The sequence below is a fragment of the Gobius niger genome (genome assembly GCF_951799975.1).
Source record: "Gobius niger genome assembly, chromosome: 4".
Classification (NCBI taxonomy): Eukaryota; Metazoa; Chordata; class Actinopteri; order Gobiiformes; family Gobiidae; genus Gobius; species Gobius niger.
Window position 1 is genome coordinate 24,042,251 of NC_136855.1, and position 16,728 is coordinate 24,058,978.

Consider the following 16,728-nt stretch of genomic DNA (forward strand, 5'->3'; position numbering starts at 1 on the left):
CATGCATAATCAGTTTAGAGCACAGTTAGCCGAATGTAATCATGTTCCTCGGTGTCTGCTAGCACAAAATCCACTCCAGATGCCGCTTGGCAATGGAAGGAGAGGAAGAAAGTGCCGTCACTATCAGACAGGGAATCTTTAACCAAGAAAGTCCTCACACCCTGGAGCTGCTCCTCTATTGCACACACAAACTTTGCACATGTTGGCTATATACAGTGTCTTCATCTCTCTCAACACATTTGATCACTTGCAGTTTTATCTATTCTGACATACACTGGGTCATTACACAACATTTCAGGGAGACTGGGGCTATTTTCCCCATCAGTGCAATCCAAAAGAATCAGTTAACATGGGAGAAAGAAAATGCCTCCACACCAGAGAGAGAATAATCACAATGAAACCTAATAGAGGTGGAGGGGCTATGATGTAAATGAAAGGATTAGTGGTTACATAAAAACGCATTAAGGTGTTTTACTGATGATCCTATTCAGCAAAACGGCCAGCTTCTCAGATACAGGAATGCTTGCCCCGCTGACCTCTTCCCATTAATGATCATAAGTACCAGCCTTGACTCAATTGCTCTTGGACAATATTGAGCATTGCAAAGGGCTGGGATAGAACCACAAATATGTTTGGATTACACAGTATCACGGAGCCGTTAGTTTCACTACATTAAAGTCAGATGAGGCTTTACTTCGGTTCAGTTTGTGTATGTACAAGTATTATCATAAGGTAAGTCGAGCCACAACTGGCAAACATGCTGGTTTCCCCCAAGCCTGGATAAACAGACTAGTGTCAGGAGGGAAGATCTAAACAACAGTGATTACCAACACAACATGTGAATCCATACACAAAAAGGCAGATGACCTCATGGTAATTACCTGAAATGAAAAGGCTTGTACACTCACTGACCAGATCTAACCCAAAAGTGAAAACACAACGGTAGCAAATCCCACAGTCATAATGGAACTTTTTTTTTTTTAGTTATCAACAGTATAAAAGGTTAGTATTTCGTTTTAGATGCAAAGAGGAAAGCATCAAAATATACATGGCCCTATCCCAAACAAAGCCTGGATAATTTGTTAAAAAACAAACAAAACAAAAAAATGGAACATGTCATTTCTATATTCCAATCAGTATATGCAAAGATGTACATTATTTGCTATAGCGGGGTTGTGAATTACCAGAAGGAAGTATCTTACCAATGAATTTCTACATCATGATAATACAAGGTGATGATTGCATTTCCCTTTTGTTTACCTTTTGCATTTAGCTAATTTTTGGGAACTGGGGTTACAAAATTGTGCCAGGTAATGGGAGGTACTTCTGTAAGACGAGGTCCAGCGGGCGCCAGGCTCCCCATCAGACATGTTTAAGAAGTGCACAGGGATGGAGGCAGAAGCAGCAGAATGAGCAGGGGCGACAGGAGGGTTGGGAGGATAGATACTCTGCTAATTATCATGGCTAGCCTATGATTGTTCAGTAATAGTGCTCAGTGGGAAAGGTTGCAGCAATTCCAGGAAGGGCTGAGCTCTGATTTACTGGTACTACCGCTCTAATAAAGCGCTTGCAGCACATCCTGGGAGACAGCCCATTCTCTCCTCTCACATGCACCAGCGTGTTAATGCACATACACTGATACAGAGCAGGCTGTGGCTCTCAAGTGCCAGATGACAACAGCGGGCATATGAACTGCATCAATTACATCATTTATTAATTGACATTTATACAAATTTTGACCACATCCTTCACTGTGCATGCGACATGTGACATCACTCTTAAAAGAGGTTCAATCTTTAAAGGCCCCTGTAACACCTACTCAGTGGTGTCACTTAATCCGACTTTCCTTTGTGCTACGGAATTTGCCTGTGGGAAGTTGTGCTCTGTAACCCATGTCAAACACATTACTGTTACATGGAGTGGTGAGTGGAAGAAGAAAGAAATGGCATGTAACAATACTGAGAGGAGGGTTTGTGAGGGGGCAGCGGGGCTCACTGCTAAGCAGTGTGCGAGAATTTCACAACCTTTCTCCCTACCACCTCTGAAAAAGGCCCAGAGACCGAAATGCTGCTGCTGCGGCGGCTGCTGCTACTGCCATGCACCAATCCCAGGCCTCCTTGGGGTTGCAAAGTGACTATTAAAAGGAATAGCAGAAAATGATTTGGTATTTGAGGAAATCTTTTCTGTATGTGACCTAATTCTAACAGTAGTCATTAGGCTCTTAATACAGTCCCAAGCCTAGATAAAGCCAAGAATAATTCCTTTTTTTACACAATAACATACACAAAACTTAAACCCATTGTCATAGATTGACACTTTATATGTTTTTTTATAGGCAAAATAATGGTGTGAGTGGTACATATTCTTCTATAAAGTTTCCCTGAGTAGCACTGTTTACGTTTACCGCCACTAGCACTATTTTATTGCTGCTGCTGCTGGTACTTCTGCTTAAATTATTATTGAAACCCTCACTGTCATCATGACTATGCTCTTCATTTGAACATATAGTAAAATAAAAACAGCTTCTCACAAAATATTTGGCTGCTATATGAGGAGTTCAGGGGAGTCCATTGCGTTTATACTATACATTTATTTCAGTGTCATCTATACAATTTTGGCAAGTCACTAAAAGGTTTCCAATGTCAATACCTCAGTTGAAAATATCAGTGCTGGAGACTATTTTGTGGCCCTGCATTTTATTTGATGTCCATGGACCATTAGGGGCCTCTTTTTTAGTGGTGCAGTAGAAAAGCCCTTTCAGTGTGCTATCCGTGTTTTGCCTAATTGCTATGTGCTGGAGTCTGGGCTAGAACTGGGAGCTATAAATCTATCAGCATTGTGCAGACAATGTTTTCTCCAGATGTAGCTGAGAAAGGTTTCATCCTTTTGTAATTAAGTGGAGCAGCCCAGGGTGTCATGTGTTTTTATTGGAGCCTCTGGAAAAGATCATTTTGCACCTTGTTTTCTCATCATTGCGTTTTATTGAATACAAAGACTAGTTAAGATGGAAAGATTAAAATATAAAAGCTGCACAGAATTGAACGTCTTGTTTAAATGATTATATGGATGTGACTTGGCAGTGATATAAAACACAATGATGAGGGAGTGTGAGATGGAGCCACAAAGGGGACCGAGGCACAGTCTTGGAAACAAAGCAATTACGTAGTAGCTTAGATGAGGAATATGGGGAGAAAAGTTCCTTTTTAACCCAAGGAATGTTCCCAAATGTTATCTTTCCCACGGGTGCTGTCTTCTACACCTGTGTTCTACTTTAAACTCGCTGCAGGAGCCTAGAGAGGGGGAGGAAGTTGGAGGAAAGTGAGAGTGCGTGAGTGTGTGAGAGAGACAGCTTTAAGAGTTAGGGACAAGAATGCTCTTGAGCTTTTCAAGGGCACAGATACTTTATGGCCTGCACATTCCTCCATGACAAACTGATGCCCAGAATAGACAGTGGTCTTCACCTTCACCTCCGCCTGCTCCGTTTATGTGGCAACCTTAGGGTTACTCTGTCTGAAGACTTTTTACAAGGCTGAGCTGGTGAAAGCACATCATTGATGTTTTGGCTTTTGTTCACTGTAAGCACTTCCACACATTTGTGGCTTATGAAGTTGTTCTTCTTCTCATGTTCATATACAAAGACCTTGTGCTTCACAGATTTCTTCATAATGCACAAAAGCATCTACAAAACCATTGACACACTCTATTTTCCTCACCAGCTTGTCATCCATCGCAGAAAACATTTTCATAATGTCACCAAATTCAGCCAACACTATCCCTAAAATTAAGCACCACTGAATAATTCAAACTTGGCTTGCCTGCTTCAGATGGCCAATCTCTGTCACTAGATTGGAATTTCCTTAATTTATGCTTGTTAGGTTGGAACAGTCATGTTGAAATAATTTGAACCATAAGGGCTGTCTGCAGAGCTACTGTTTAAACACGAACTTAGGGAGTTGTTAAAAGTTGAACATGGATTTCTGCGATCTAGAATGCAAATAATTATTCAAATGATCAATGTATTCATTTGCAAGGCAAGAGAGGGCTAGAGAGAGAGAGCATCTTAATAAGTTGAGTACAGCCGAGTTCTGTATTTTACTGATGTCACAGGGGCATGCAGTCATTTTGCATGTGTTGAGACATTGCAAATCTGTGAATCGTTTGGTTGCTCTGACATCTTTAGCTACATATAGTTTTTAAAATGTGCCTTTCATTGAGCTTCCTATTTTAACCGTTAAAAGTAACATGTAAAATATGATCTGAAGAGTAAAACTGTATGAACCATATTCCAAGCATGAAACCTAACTTAAATGATTATCAGGATGAAGCCGTCTCCTCTAAGTCACGGGTTTATATACAAAAATCAAAGCCCATCTGCCATCTCTGATCAGAAGCAACAGACATCAGGCCAGGGTTACCAAGGCAGAACCGGAAAAGCCATTAACTGCCAATCACTGCATCGATCGACAAGCCCGTCCACCACCAGCACCCTTCACCCGCGCGCCCCTCCCTTGGCCCACAGACACACTCTTCACTGCTCTTACTGTACATCGGCGGACCACTTTCGCAAACTACGCACATTTAACACCGTTCATCCTTGTGTTGCTTTCAGGGGAATTCATGTAGTTGTTTTGCAGCAATTGTGACGATGCCATGTTGTGAAAATACATCAGTAATTTAAGATAGTATTGCATATCTAATAGTTCATTGCTAAGAATGACAAAAATCTAGGAGTGTAGCGGAGTACTTGAGCTCATGTTTTTGCTGTACTACGTGGTAAAGGCAGAGTGCTTCTTGTTTGGCCGCCCAGATGTATGGCCACGCTATAGGGAGAGACACAGCAGCCGTGATAAATGTGGCCCGGAGCACTGTTCTGGCTTCAGGTCTAAATTGGTCTCATTCACACATCAGCAGAGACACTCCAGACCAGCCATTTTCTCTGTTTAATATTTGTGTGGCTGATCTCTAAACAGTGGAGCAGGAGTGCAGATCAAAGCCAACAGTAACTCTTATAAAACTGCCTCGATTCACTACTCACACTTATCAAGGACAAAAAGCTAGCATTACCGAATGGCCACTTATACTTGTGCCCAGAGTTCATGCAGTTGCAATATACTGAGTTAAAGGTCTAAAGTTCCCAAACAGTGGTTAAAGGTTAGCAAAATATGTTATAGCAGCAATGATGATATTAGCATCCACAATCCCCCCCAAGGCTATATGGTCTCTGAAATGGATTTTAAATGGTTGTTGTAAAGCCTGACGGCTATATTAAAATAAACCAGCTGAGAGCGGAGACAGGGTGTCGCGGTCGTGGTAGCACTGATCATCCCAACCAGGGAGAAACCAGCCAGACCAACCAAAGGCCAGCACAACAGGGATTTGGATCCATGATATTATGCGTTAACTATATGTATATGCAACTTTAAGGTTATTCAAGGTGCTAAAAGTCATTGTCCAAAATGTCCATGTCTCCGAGTATTGACTGGAGCAGCAATCGTGGTTTGAGAAAAAGGCATAGATTCCACGCCCACAAGTTACCCCTTGCCACTCACGGACAAGCACTGTATATGATATATGTTGTTGAACACTGGTGTAGTGTTGAGGCCACAAAGTGCACTGTATAGAGCTGCTAACTTTCTCCCTGGTTAACGAGTAGATGGGAAAATAATGGCTATTTTATTTCACCTTGGCAGTAGGAGTCTAGCAAGAATCTACTACAATTGAATTTTGTTCTTACGTTGGTAATTAAATGCAGCGATTCTGTGCCATCTAATTGTACTGCATTCTCTCTCGTGCCTGCGCTGACTGTAAGCAGACAGTGGGATCCTCCCGCTGCGTGTGTGCATGGCAGTGCGGGAGTGAACATCAGAGAGGCGGCGCTGAGTGAGGCCGACTGGCTGCAGTCTGTGGTTTGCAGGGCTCACTGAATTATTACTGATGGTTTCAGGGGTAACTGTCTGACCACAGGACCGGGGAATATTAATCATTTATTTGATTGTCCGCATGTGCTGATTAATCAATTTGAGTCAGATCTGCAGGATTAACTACCCTATTATTCCCCCAGTAAGAACAGATAAGACTTTAAAATATCATACTCCATTTATCATTTATTTTTAGGTCCCTGCTGATGAGGGTGAAATCAAAACAGAGGAAAGGCAGCAACACAACGGGAACATTCAACACGGGGCTTTAACTGAAGGGAACATGGGAAGGGGGGGGGGGGGGGGGGGGGGGGGGGGGAATCTTTACATTTGAATTTTTTTTGGAAGATGGCGATAATGAACAGCTTTGCGTTTCTTCAAAAGACTGAGGGAAGAAGCTGTGGAGCTGGGTGTCGCGTAGAGACAGTGAGGGGGGTGGAGACAGGACAGGAACAGGAAGTAGATGGGAAAGTGATATGTGCCTCCACCTGTAGCAGTATAGTACACACACACACGGGAGGAGGGGTCTGGGTTTGGGTAAGTCATGGGCTCACACTCACACAGCTGCTCTAACTAACGCGACTACGGCTCTTTCCTGTTTACCTCACATACCGCTATCTGCTCTCTATAAATCCTCAATCTGTCAACTGTTTAATGTGTTATGTCATGTGGTAATGCCTTTGATTCCAACATGCCTCCGTTTGTAAATACAAGAGGCACTCAAAAGGCTGTGGTTTCTTTACAAGCATGGCGCCCCCGGCACTTTGGTTGGGAATGCACTGAGAGGGAGAAGAGCTGAGACACGGAGCGAGAGGTGTTCTCAAACTTGATACACTTCCCATTGCTCTTCTGCCAAGACCTGCTGCCACTGCTGCACCAGAGCAGAGATTTTACAGATTAATCCAAAAGCAAGCGAAATCTCCCATTATTTTCCACTGGTGCAGAGCTGTTATATGTGGTGAAGACATAGTGGGTGTGAAATTCCTTTCCAACTTGACTGTTTGCTACACCACCTCCCGAAAACTTCTTATCATGCTCTCTAGGAGATTAGAAAACTCATTTCGGACACTGTATAACATGAAGGTCAACAAATTGTTTAATAGGAAGAGTCATCTAAAGCATTAGACTCAAATCACAAGTTGTCCCGTGAAAACAAAAACGATGCAATGTAATCTTGCAACTTGCATGTGCCACTTTAATAAGGACACAACAACCTCTTGTGTGGTGGCTGCCGTGCTTTAGATGTCCCTAAACGGGCAGCCAGCACAATGACCTCGGTGATGACACTGGCTAATGGCATGAGCAGTTATTTTTGGACCTTCCAGTGCACGTTCATAGTCGGTCTTTGTGGGCCGGTGCAAAGCCTTTCTGCCTTTATGACTACAGCAATAAGCTCGCTCCAATTAGCCCGAACCGTGTTTGATTTTTAGTGATGACAACTATATTTCAGCTGCAATTACGCTGCGCTGGGAATGATGAGGGTTTAGGTTATTGATTGTTAATTGACCAGGCTGATCAATGAGCACTTTTGTTCGGTTTTTATAGAAAGTGGAGGTAGGTTTTTCTTTGCTAATGAGCGCGCCCGACAAAATGACCCTGTTAGGAAATCCGTGTTGCGCAGCTCTATATGTATTAGTGATAGATTTGGTTTTTGCTGATGGGAAAGAGGGGGGCACCGCAAAGATCACGATTTTTCACCAGAAGTGCATTATTCCCCGTGGGCATGGGTCAGAGGCTACAAGGGTCTTGGGATGAAAAAGAAAACATATTTAAATTAGCTTTCAATGACTTTGGAAACATCTGTGTAAAATGGATTTCCATTATGCAGTGCACTCAGGAATAGCTCCTTGTTTTACATAAGAATAAATATTTCAAATTTAGCTGATAAGTTCTTCTTGACCCTAAAAGTGCGCCGCAATTCAAATGCTGGACCTGGTGGTATTTTTTTTTTGTGCCACTCGAAACCTCTCCGCTCTGTTGGAAGGTAAAGATAAAGCATTTCATTTATTTTTGTATAAAAAGCTCAATAGGGAACACTGCTGGGGTGGATTGTACAGCGAATTGCTTGAAGAACCCTCAACTGTAGTTTCATGTTCTATGCAAATGAGCTCATATAGACCTGCTCTTTGTAGTCAAATCCACTCCACCCAACTCATTAATTTTGATTTTAAGGACCTCTCAACAGACTGTTGCTCTTTCTCTCTCTGCAATAATGTTTATAAAGATAGCTGAGTTAAATATTGACACCGGCTGAGCACATCTTAGCCTTAATGAAATTCCAAAAAGCATAAAATATTTAGATTTTACATAACAAGAATACAGCATAGTTAGAGTTTTATGTTGCCTGAAGCATTGACCAATTATCTGGCAATAAAATATTTACAATACCAAACTGGGATCGCCAGGGGTGAATGCTTGATAATAGTTGCTTGAGGAGACTATATACTTATTTGCTGATTGGTAAAAGGCGAACAACTTTGTGGTATCGATTACCATATTCTTGTCCAGTATTGCCATTAACAGTCCCATGCAGTTGTTGCCAGAATGGTGCCTTTCACGCATTCCTGGAATTTTCCTGTAATTCCCAGAGACATACATGTCTGTTTGATTTATAGCTTAAACCTTCTCTGTTTGGTGTGATAAACGTGTAGATAGTCTTCAGGGAATGTTACTCAGGGCACAACTGACTTTTAACTCTAGACTGTTCATGTAATATATTTTAAGTTGGCAGGGACTGGTTTATATTTACTGAGCGTGCCACCTTTACAACACATTTACACTGGGGCTTTGTACATCTGTTTAGGTAACAATTTAGAAACATTACTTTCTATCTGTGAAATTAAGTAGCTAAATACAACACAAAAGTATGTAGTTTCTTTACTGTAACAAAAATGTATCACAGACTGCCTCTTTATTGTCACTGTGGGTCACAAGGGCTGTTGACACACTGCAGTGTGACGAAGCAAAGGTCCGGGCAGGTCCTGATTTGCCCCATTCAGCTCCAGATGGTCCTCTGCCAGTGGATGTCATCAAGTGGTTGAACAGTTGTTTGGGTACCCCATGGCTCCACCCTGCTCTCGCCTCCTGCAGGTTGTCTTATTGTACTGCAATTTTGGCAAGCTCCTCCCAGCATGGCTTTCATAAAAGCACCGGGAGGTTAAGCTGTTAATTAGCCACTGAAAGAGGAGGGCAACAGCTTGCTGTTAATTTGCTTTCCTCTTTTTTCTTGTTTGGGGTTTGACATCATTTCCTGCCTGTTTAGAGACATGACTGTGCCACATAAGAAGGGGCCAGCTCATTAGGAGGGGAAGATGTGTTTATCAGGCTGCCATTACAAGTGAACATTATGTATGTATGGTCATGCTTATCCAAATGTTCTTAATGAGAGGGACCCAGGACCGCAGAGCAGGCTCCTGTGGGCATAGGCCAAGGCTTGTTATCACCACACAGGGCATTGATCTCTGCACCGCCTGCCTGCTTCCCCTCCTCTCCACCCTAAAAGATAGGGCTGCACATGAATTACGTGGACACATTGATCAGCTGATTGAGAGCTATTGTTTTGAGCCCAGGGTCATTATTGAAGGAGGGATTACCCGACTCTTGTTCCATGCTTGCGTATGGGAGAGTGTATTACTCAACTCCTTGTCACAGCATTACTGGTGTTAGCTCACATCCGATTTGCAGCCGCTACACAAACGTGCCCCATACACACTTACACAGCTGCAGCCTATACAATCAACATGGCCCAAATGACTGCCTGCATTGATTGCCTTCCCTCTGCAATTATGTTACCATTGTTTACTTTCTTGCATCTTACTCATTCAAAAGGAATTCAATAATTATTGCTTTATTTAATGTTAAAGCAAGTCAGAGTGGTGGGTGTGGAGCACCGGTAGCTGCATTGTCTTTAAGTGTTTCTATAAGCCCGCCATGGCTGCTTTGTTACATGGGCTTGTGTTAAGTCCTCCTCTCTGTGGACACACATAGTGATCTATCTTACCTCGCTGCCCTCCCTTACAGCTGAGGTCCGGTTAGTTTTTGCTTCTCTTTCCAGAGACAAATATGCAGCCTGGTTTTATTCACCTCTAGTGATGGATCATTACTACTCCGAGACACAGGGGGAAGCAACTTAGTGCACTACCAGTGTGAGACATCATGCAGGATACAAGGGAGGGGTGACAGGGATTAAGACAAATAAAGGGGAAAAGATGGGGATTTGGTGCAGGAAGACTGAGATTTTTACTCAAAGTAAACTGCACTCCTTTTCCATATTAACTCAATGTGCGTTTGTTAATGCGTAGCAGTTCGAACACCTATGTGGTTGGAGGTGATGTTCATATTACAGGCAGACAAGGAAAGACTGGCCTGAACTGCAAAAGCACACTGGATCCATTCACTGTGAAATAACCTGCTTGCGTTCCAGGAGAATCCCACGGCGCAGATTTATGAGTGTCAAGTCCCCAACAAATCTGCGCACATGTTCATATACCCTGCTGGTAGGAACAAAGAAGTCATTACAGTGAAATATTTCCATTGTCTGCACTGTAACCCTAAACATGATCGTCACCACTCCCTAAATTTACACTAATCCTGATTTATTATCAGAATTAGACACTGAGCAACTGCACATGCTTTATTTACCTCTTGACTTTTTTGTGGGTTCAGTTATGATGAGATGAGATAGGAGACCAAAGTCACGCAAGGGTGCTTTCTACTCCCTTAAGCTGCAGTGTGATTTTTCAACCCAAAGGCTAGGTTACATTGTCTGCTTACAGAATGAAACAGTTACCTCATAGGTTATAATTGCTGCCATGACATCATTAAATTTAAATAACCAAGGTGTTGCTTGACTTTTCTTTAAACAAATGTGTATCCTGGAATAAATTTCAGTGTCAAATGAAGAAAAGAAAAAAGAAAAAGTATCTGCTTGTTTGAGTGGAGAATATTGTAGGAACTGGATCAGTTTTCAGCTTACTTGTTTCAAACACAAAAGCAAAGTATTAGTTCATTTTATATCCAAGGTCAAATATTGGTGAAAGTGATACAGATATGGCTAAAGTAATTTATGGATGCATTAACCTTTAGGAGTAGATTTTCCGCTGGTCTTGGAGCTATATCTGTAGTGAGATAACAAAAGAATAGATCCGGACAACTGTGATGCTCACCAATTTTTATTGCTTTCACCGGCAGTAACGCTTCAACCCTTCGTCAGTCTGATGAAGGGCAATAAAAATTGGTGAGCATCACAGTTGTGCGGATCTATTCTTTTTTTTTATTTTTTTATTTTTTATCACGGCACTGTTTTTTGATCCAGCACACTGGTTTCGTGCGTGTCTTTTCCCCACTCTGAACTATATTTTTCATTGCAATATAGAACTACTACTACCTTTTCTTCATAGATTTGCATTCTATGATATCATTTTACTTTTGCACAGCACAGAAATATTATGCTGGAAAATAGGCACTGAACGTAATGCCATTTGGTTCTTCAGTTGTTTATGATGTCCTGTTATTCATATCTATTTTGGTTTGATTGTTGTTTCATGTATAATACCATATGCATTAATTCTATGTGCCTCTATTGGGAGCCATTCTTTTGGATTGCTGCCTCCCATCCACCCTTCCAGTAATATACCCACCTCCAGCCAGCACTCGATGTGCTCTCAACAACCACAGTGTTTTGTGTTAAAGGTGCACTCTTACTTTGCATTTAAGTGGATGAAATGCAGATGTATGCAGAGCTGTGGGTGGCGGCTGATAGTGATAGGAGCATGTATAGCCCACTCTGAGGTGGAAGGGCACAGTGGAGTTTGGAGAGAGGGGCCGGGGTGGTGCCCACACTGCCCTAGTGCCTCTTTACCTGAAAAAGACACAGGGCAATGCGTCATGCTTCCATCGACAGAGTGCTCCAATGAGAAGAGTGGCTTAGCTAACCATAGTCTCTTCACTGGAGTTAAACCAATCTTCCAATTAAACACTTCATGGGGGTCAGATTAAGGCACAATGCGCACCTTGTGAATTGGACTCATTTAACACACATTTAAAAAAAAGTATATTTTATTCTCAGTTGTACCTGGTGACAATTTACGAAAGATTTCATTGTACATTTTGTAAAATTCAATCTGAAAATCTGAAGTTTTCTATTTCTCTTGTATGTCTTTAAGTGAGACACATTTTATTTGAACTGCAACAAAACCATCGCAGATCAAGAATTCACTGCAGTCCATATTGTGTACCTACCTATTCAATCCAATAACATACGCGATGGCGCCTTCTCATGCTAACGACGTGTCTTGCATGGTCAATTGCTGCTGAGCGCATCAGTATATCCTTCAGTGTATACTAAGCAGTCACGCGTTTGTACTTGCTCAGCTGAATCCCCTATACATCTGTTATCAATCCCCAGACCTTTACAGCATTGAACACACAGTATCCCGGGCCAGCTCTTACTCCCCGATCAGCTCCACAGCTCCCCTCCTGTCGGGGCCTCAGTAGGGCACTTAAAACCCCACAACCATGCGGACAAAATCCTCTCCCGGGCCAACATGATTTTTTCATTAGGCTGCCAAATTCCTGCACTCCAGTTGGATGTGATTTATCAACCAGGGGCTTCATTGCAGGTTCATATGAAACAGACCCCGGTTCTGTCCCAGTCCTTATTATATTTCAAAGTGTCCGCATACATTTGCCGGTGTGTGAAAGTGGAGGGATGCAAATGTGAAGGCCCTGTGGCACATATTTAGAGAGCTGTTATTTTGAACACTCTCTACACTTAATATTGTGTAATACAATACAATTGATGCATTGTTTAAGTCACTTTTTACTCATATCATTTTGAAGTAAAAGTACATCTTTGTGTGCTGCAACATCAGTAAACACTTATTGACCACGCTAAATATTTAGCAGATCTTGTTTTGTCCGGTATTGATTTGTAAATACAATGCTTTACACAGCTTTAAATATACACACGCAGACTTTTACCCGACTCGCTGAATTCTTTCCAAAACTGACCAGATATTACAGCTATAATAATGTTTTTTCCAAAGCGTCTGTTTTTGATGTTGTTGTTTTGCATATCAGGTGTTCCTAGATTGTGTTTATCCAGAAGTTCCTCGTTTCGCTTATCCTCCTCTTTTATATGACCTGCTCTTATCTTGTCTGTATCCAGTTTTATTGACACAGAATTAGCCCCCGCTGTCCCGGGTTGTGTCCAGTGCACCGGCAGTGAAAGTGCTGCTTTACAGGTGTGGCTGTTTGACATTACAGACTGAGCTCCTCGCAGTGGGGTGGGCCAGCTGTAGCCCTGTAGAGACCGCGCTCTTGGCCAGTCAGGTTTATAGTGAATTATGGGCAATTGTGGGGCAGCCGGTCTCAAGTTCACTCCTATATAAACCCTGTTCTTTTTATGAGAAACAATAAAACTCCCAGGACTTTCATACCTCCAGAGACTGACTTTGAAGTTCCGCTCAGGTGCTATCATTTTTTTTTTTAAACTTGTCTTCTGGTAGATTTTTGAAGTCATTTGCAGGAGCTTTCTTGCTTTAATTCGAAACATGTGGCTGAACTAAAAGCAGTTTGCATGATGGATTTGGTGTTGTCTATAACTGAATCTGCGTCTCAAGTGTCTTAGCTTACCTCAGATGTAAAAGGGGCTGTGGAGGAAGAGGAGGAGGAGGAGGAGGAGGGCTCTAACAATATCCTGCAGCACCTATTTATGACATCATGCATGGCTTCAAATGAGAAGAGAGACGAGAGCACGCACAGACACCCAACCTTTTAAAATCACCTAATAACTCTATTACACTGAGCAGAGAGCCTCACAAAACAGTGAAAAAAAAAAAGAGCCCAATTTCTTTTCCTGGAAGCACTTTCTTAATGCACATTTTAGGTGAAGAAGTGAGAAATATGAAACCAAAGAGAATGAAATACAATAGCCCTGGAAGCCCCATAGCAATATTACAATATTGCCAGAAAATTAAACAATGGTAGGAACGGACAAGAGCGTTTTACAGAGGGATAGTATTATTATGGCTTTTTTCATTGTCTTGTCAACACCTGATTTCAATGTAATACGGTTAAAGGTCTAATGTTACCACTGCTTTACCAAGCCATGGTACACTTTCTTTAGATTAATCATGTCTCATGCTAATATGGCATTTTTAATAAAGGGTAAAATTAACATTATAACTAAAGTTCATAAAGGTGTTTCACATTTGATGAAGAGGAGGCTCAGACAATATATATCATATTTGTTTTAAAATGTTAACCTTATCAGAATGATTATAATCAGCATATACATTAAACTGCGCTGGCCACCTGCTGTTTTCGCTACTTGTGGCCTCCTCCACCTCAAACAAGAAGAAAACCTTAAAGCCCATAAAAACTTGTCGTGATTGTCATTGATTACACCGTCCTCACTCCACAGGTCCAACCTGGAGTGAGTTATGGGCTGACATGACACCACAAGGCATAGAGAGCGCGCCCTTATATTGCCCACATGCAGAAACAATCAGTGTGATGCTTTAGGATAATGGTCAATACTTGTGTAGCTCACACAGGCCTTAGCCATATTGTGTTGGACTTGCATCATTGATTGAGCCATGCAGGAGGTAATTAGACTGGAGCTCTGCGGTGTGACAAGAGCTTGTGGTGGTATGCTGTCACTGTGGGGTGTTGGCCATGTTGTGATGCTGCACAGGCTGGTGGGCTGCAGCCTGGACTATGCCTGTCTAAGTGTATTTAGGGGGACCGCTGGGCTTGACAGGTCAATACCGCTGCTGATTTCCTGTCCTCTGAAGGTTGTCCTCCTGTTGTGGAATGTTCCAGTTTGTCTCAGAGCACTCAGTCCCCCACATGCGTCACCATCAAGGGCCTCGCTTCCTCCACTCCAGAGAGAGAGCCGGGATTTAACTCGCCGTGATCAATATTTAGCATCCCATGCGTGAAACAGGCAGATGTTTGGAGTTTCCTTTTCAGAGAGGGAGGCTTGTGTTGAGTGAAGGGGATCAATGCTGCCTTTCCGTCTGAGAGGCTGGGCCTGGGGCTTCTGAGGGGTGTCTGTTGGCGTTCTCGATCAGCCTTGGGGCCTTGGAGGTTTGCGTGGCCTCTCTTGGCCTGTTAGCCTGCTGATACAGACACTCGCACAGACAAAGTGGCCAGTTCAAACAGTTGTCCTGAAGTGAAGAGGGCTGGATGTTAAACAACAGCCCTGTGATTGGGAATTGATTTGTTCATTTGCCAACTGTGTGAGTGAAAGTGAGCCAGTGATGCCTGGCCAGCTATCTGCCATCGACAATAACCTCTTTTTATCTGTGTCCTCTCCTCCAGCACCTCCAGCAGCATGAGAACGCGGTGGAGGGTGATGCCTGCTACTACCACTGCGTGCTGTGCAACTACTCGACCAAGGCCAAGCTCAACCTAATCCAACATGTGCGCTCCATGAAGCACCAGCGGAGTGAGAGCCTGAGGAAGCTGCAGCGTCTCCAAAAGGGGCTGCCTGAGGAGGAGGAGGACCTGTCTTCTATCTTCACCATCCGCAAATGCCCCTCATCAGATACAGGTCAGGAACTGCCGCTGCACATATAAGCCTGTCTCTTTCACTACAATAAGCACAAGTTTGAACACAACTTTTCATTCATTTCCTCAAGTGTTGTAGAGCACTAAAATATTATTGGTAACACTTCAGAGTGGTTTATAACTTCAGCACAATATACAATGAAAGTTTTATATCCAATTTACATGTTTGTTTGTTTTTTCCCCCGTTTTGGACGGAATTGCAGATTGTGCAGAGATTTTTTTTTTTCAATTTGCATATTATTTTAGCATAGGGTTTACATCAATAGCCGCTACTTACTTTCTCCTTTGACCTGGACTTCGAGCTGGCTGACTTGTGTGGCTGAATACGGGAAAACAAAGAAAAGGAAGTGTTATTCTGAAGAATTACAACTCTCAAATACTTTTTGGATCTTAATGAATGATTTGTTTCTGCAAAGCTTACTTTTCTTAATCAAGTCCAGGCTCTCATTGAATGGGGGTTAATAAGCTACTGAAAGCATAATGAGATAGAAACACTAAAAGAGGGATGGCTGAACAACCGTAACATCTGTTACAACAAACAAGTACACCAAAAACAGACCTTGTTAAACAACAGTGGCAAAGAGTGACAAAGCGTCTGCACTGCTCATTTATTATGGACTGATTAGGAAGACTGAACGGCGGTCAATTAACACTCTTTCTAAGCAGAGATTTGGTTTTCTAATCACTTTAACTCCGGTGCCCTGACAAAAGGGCTCTATTGTGCGTCCCTATGAGCGGGAGCCATTACTCTCTCACACACATACTCACTGTCTGTGTTATGGCTGAAAAAAAAAAAAAAAAGAGGGCCAGCCTGTGAAGACGCTTTGTTCCAAGGAGGCAGGGATAATGAAGCCAGCAGCCGGGAAATTGCGCAAAAGGCAGCCACAGATCTGAGGCAAATCATTAGAGAACATATTTAGCCGAGCAATTAGGGACAATTAAGCTTTCTGTTCGCTGCACTGCAAATATGTTAACGACCACAGTGCACTGGACATGCAAACATGGAGAATGCAAGTGGCAAACCGTTTAGGTGTAAATGCTTTCAGATCAGGGTTTTTTTCCTAATGTGCGTAGAATACTTGTATTTTTTTAGTATGTATCAGTTGTATCTTTTTGCTCAGTTTTCCGTGTATTGCAATTACTTTTTTATGATCTTTTGATTCAATTTCATTTTATATGGATACTCAATTTAGATTTTATGTTTGTACTTTTATCTATTTATATTGATTATCTT

The 16,728-nt window shown here is 42.3% G+C and overlaps 1 protein-coding gene across 5 annotated transcripts in view; it reads left to right on the forward strand.

Moving 5' to 3' along the window:
* Positions 1 to 16,728, forward strand: part of zfhx3b (zinc finger homeobox 3b) — a 219,018-nt gene that overhangs the window by 158,204 nt on the left and 44,086 nt on the right. For all 5 annotated transcript variants that reach the window (XM_079554550.1, XM_079554549.1, XM_079554551.1 and 2 more), the window contains one exon: positions 15,246 to 15,477. In XM_079554550.1, coding sequence (XP_079410676.1) covers positions 15,246 to 15,477 — 232 coding nt within the window. The remainder of the gene's footprint in view (positions 1 to 15,245; positions 15,478 to 16,728) is intronic.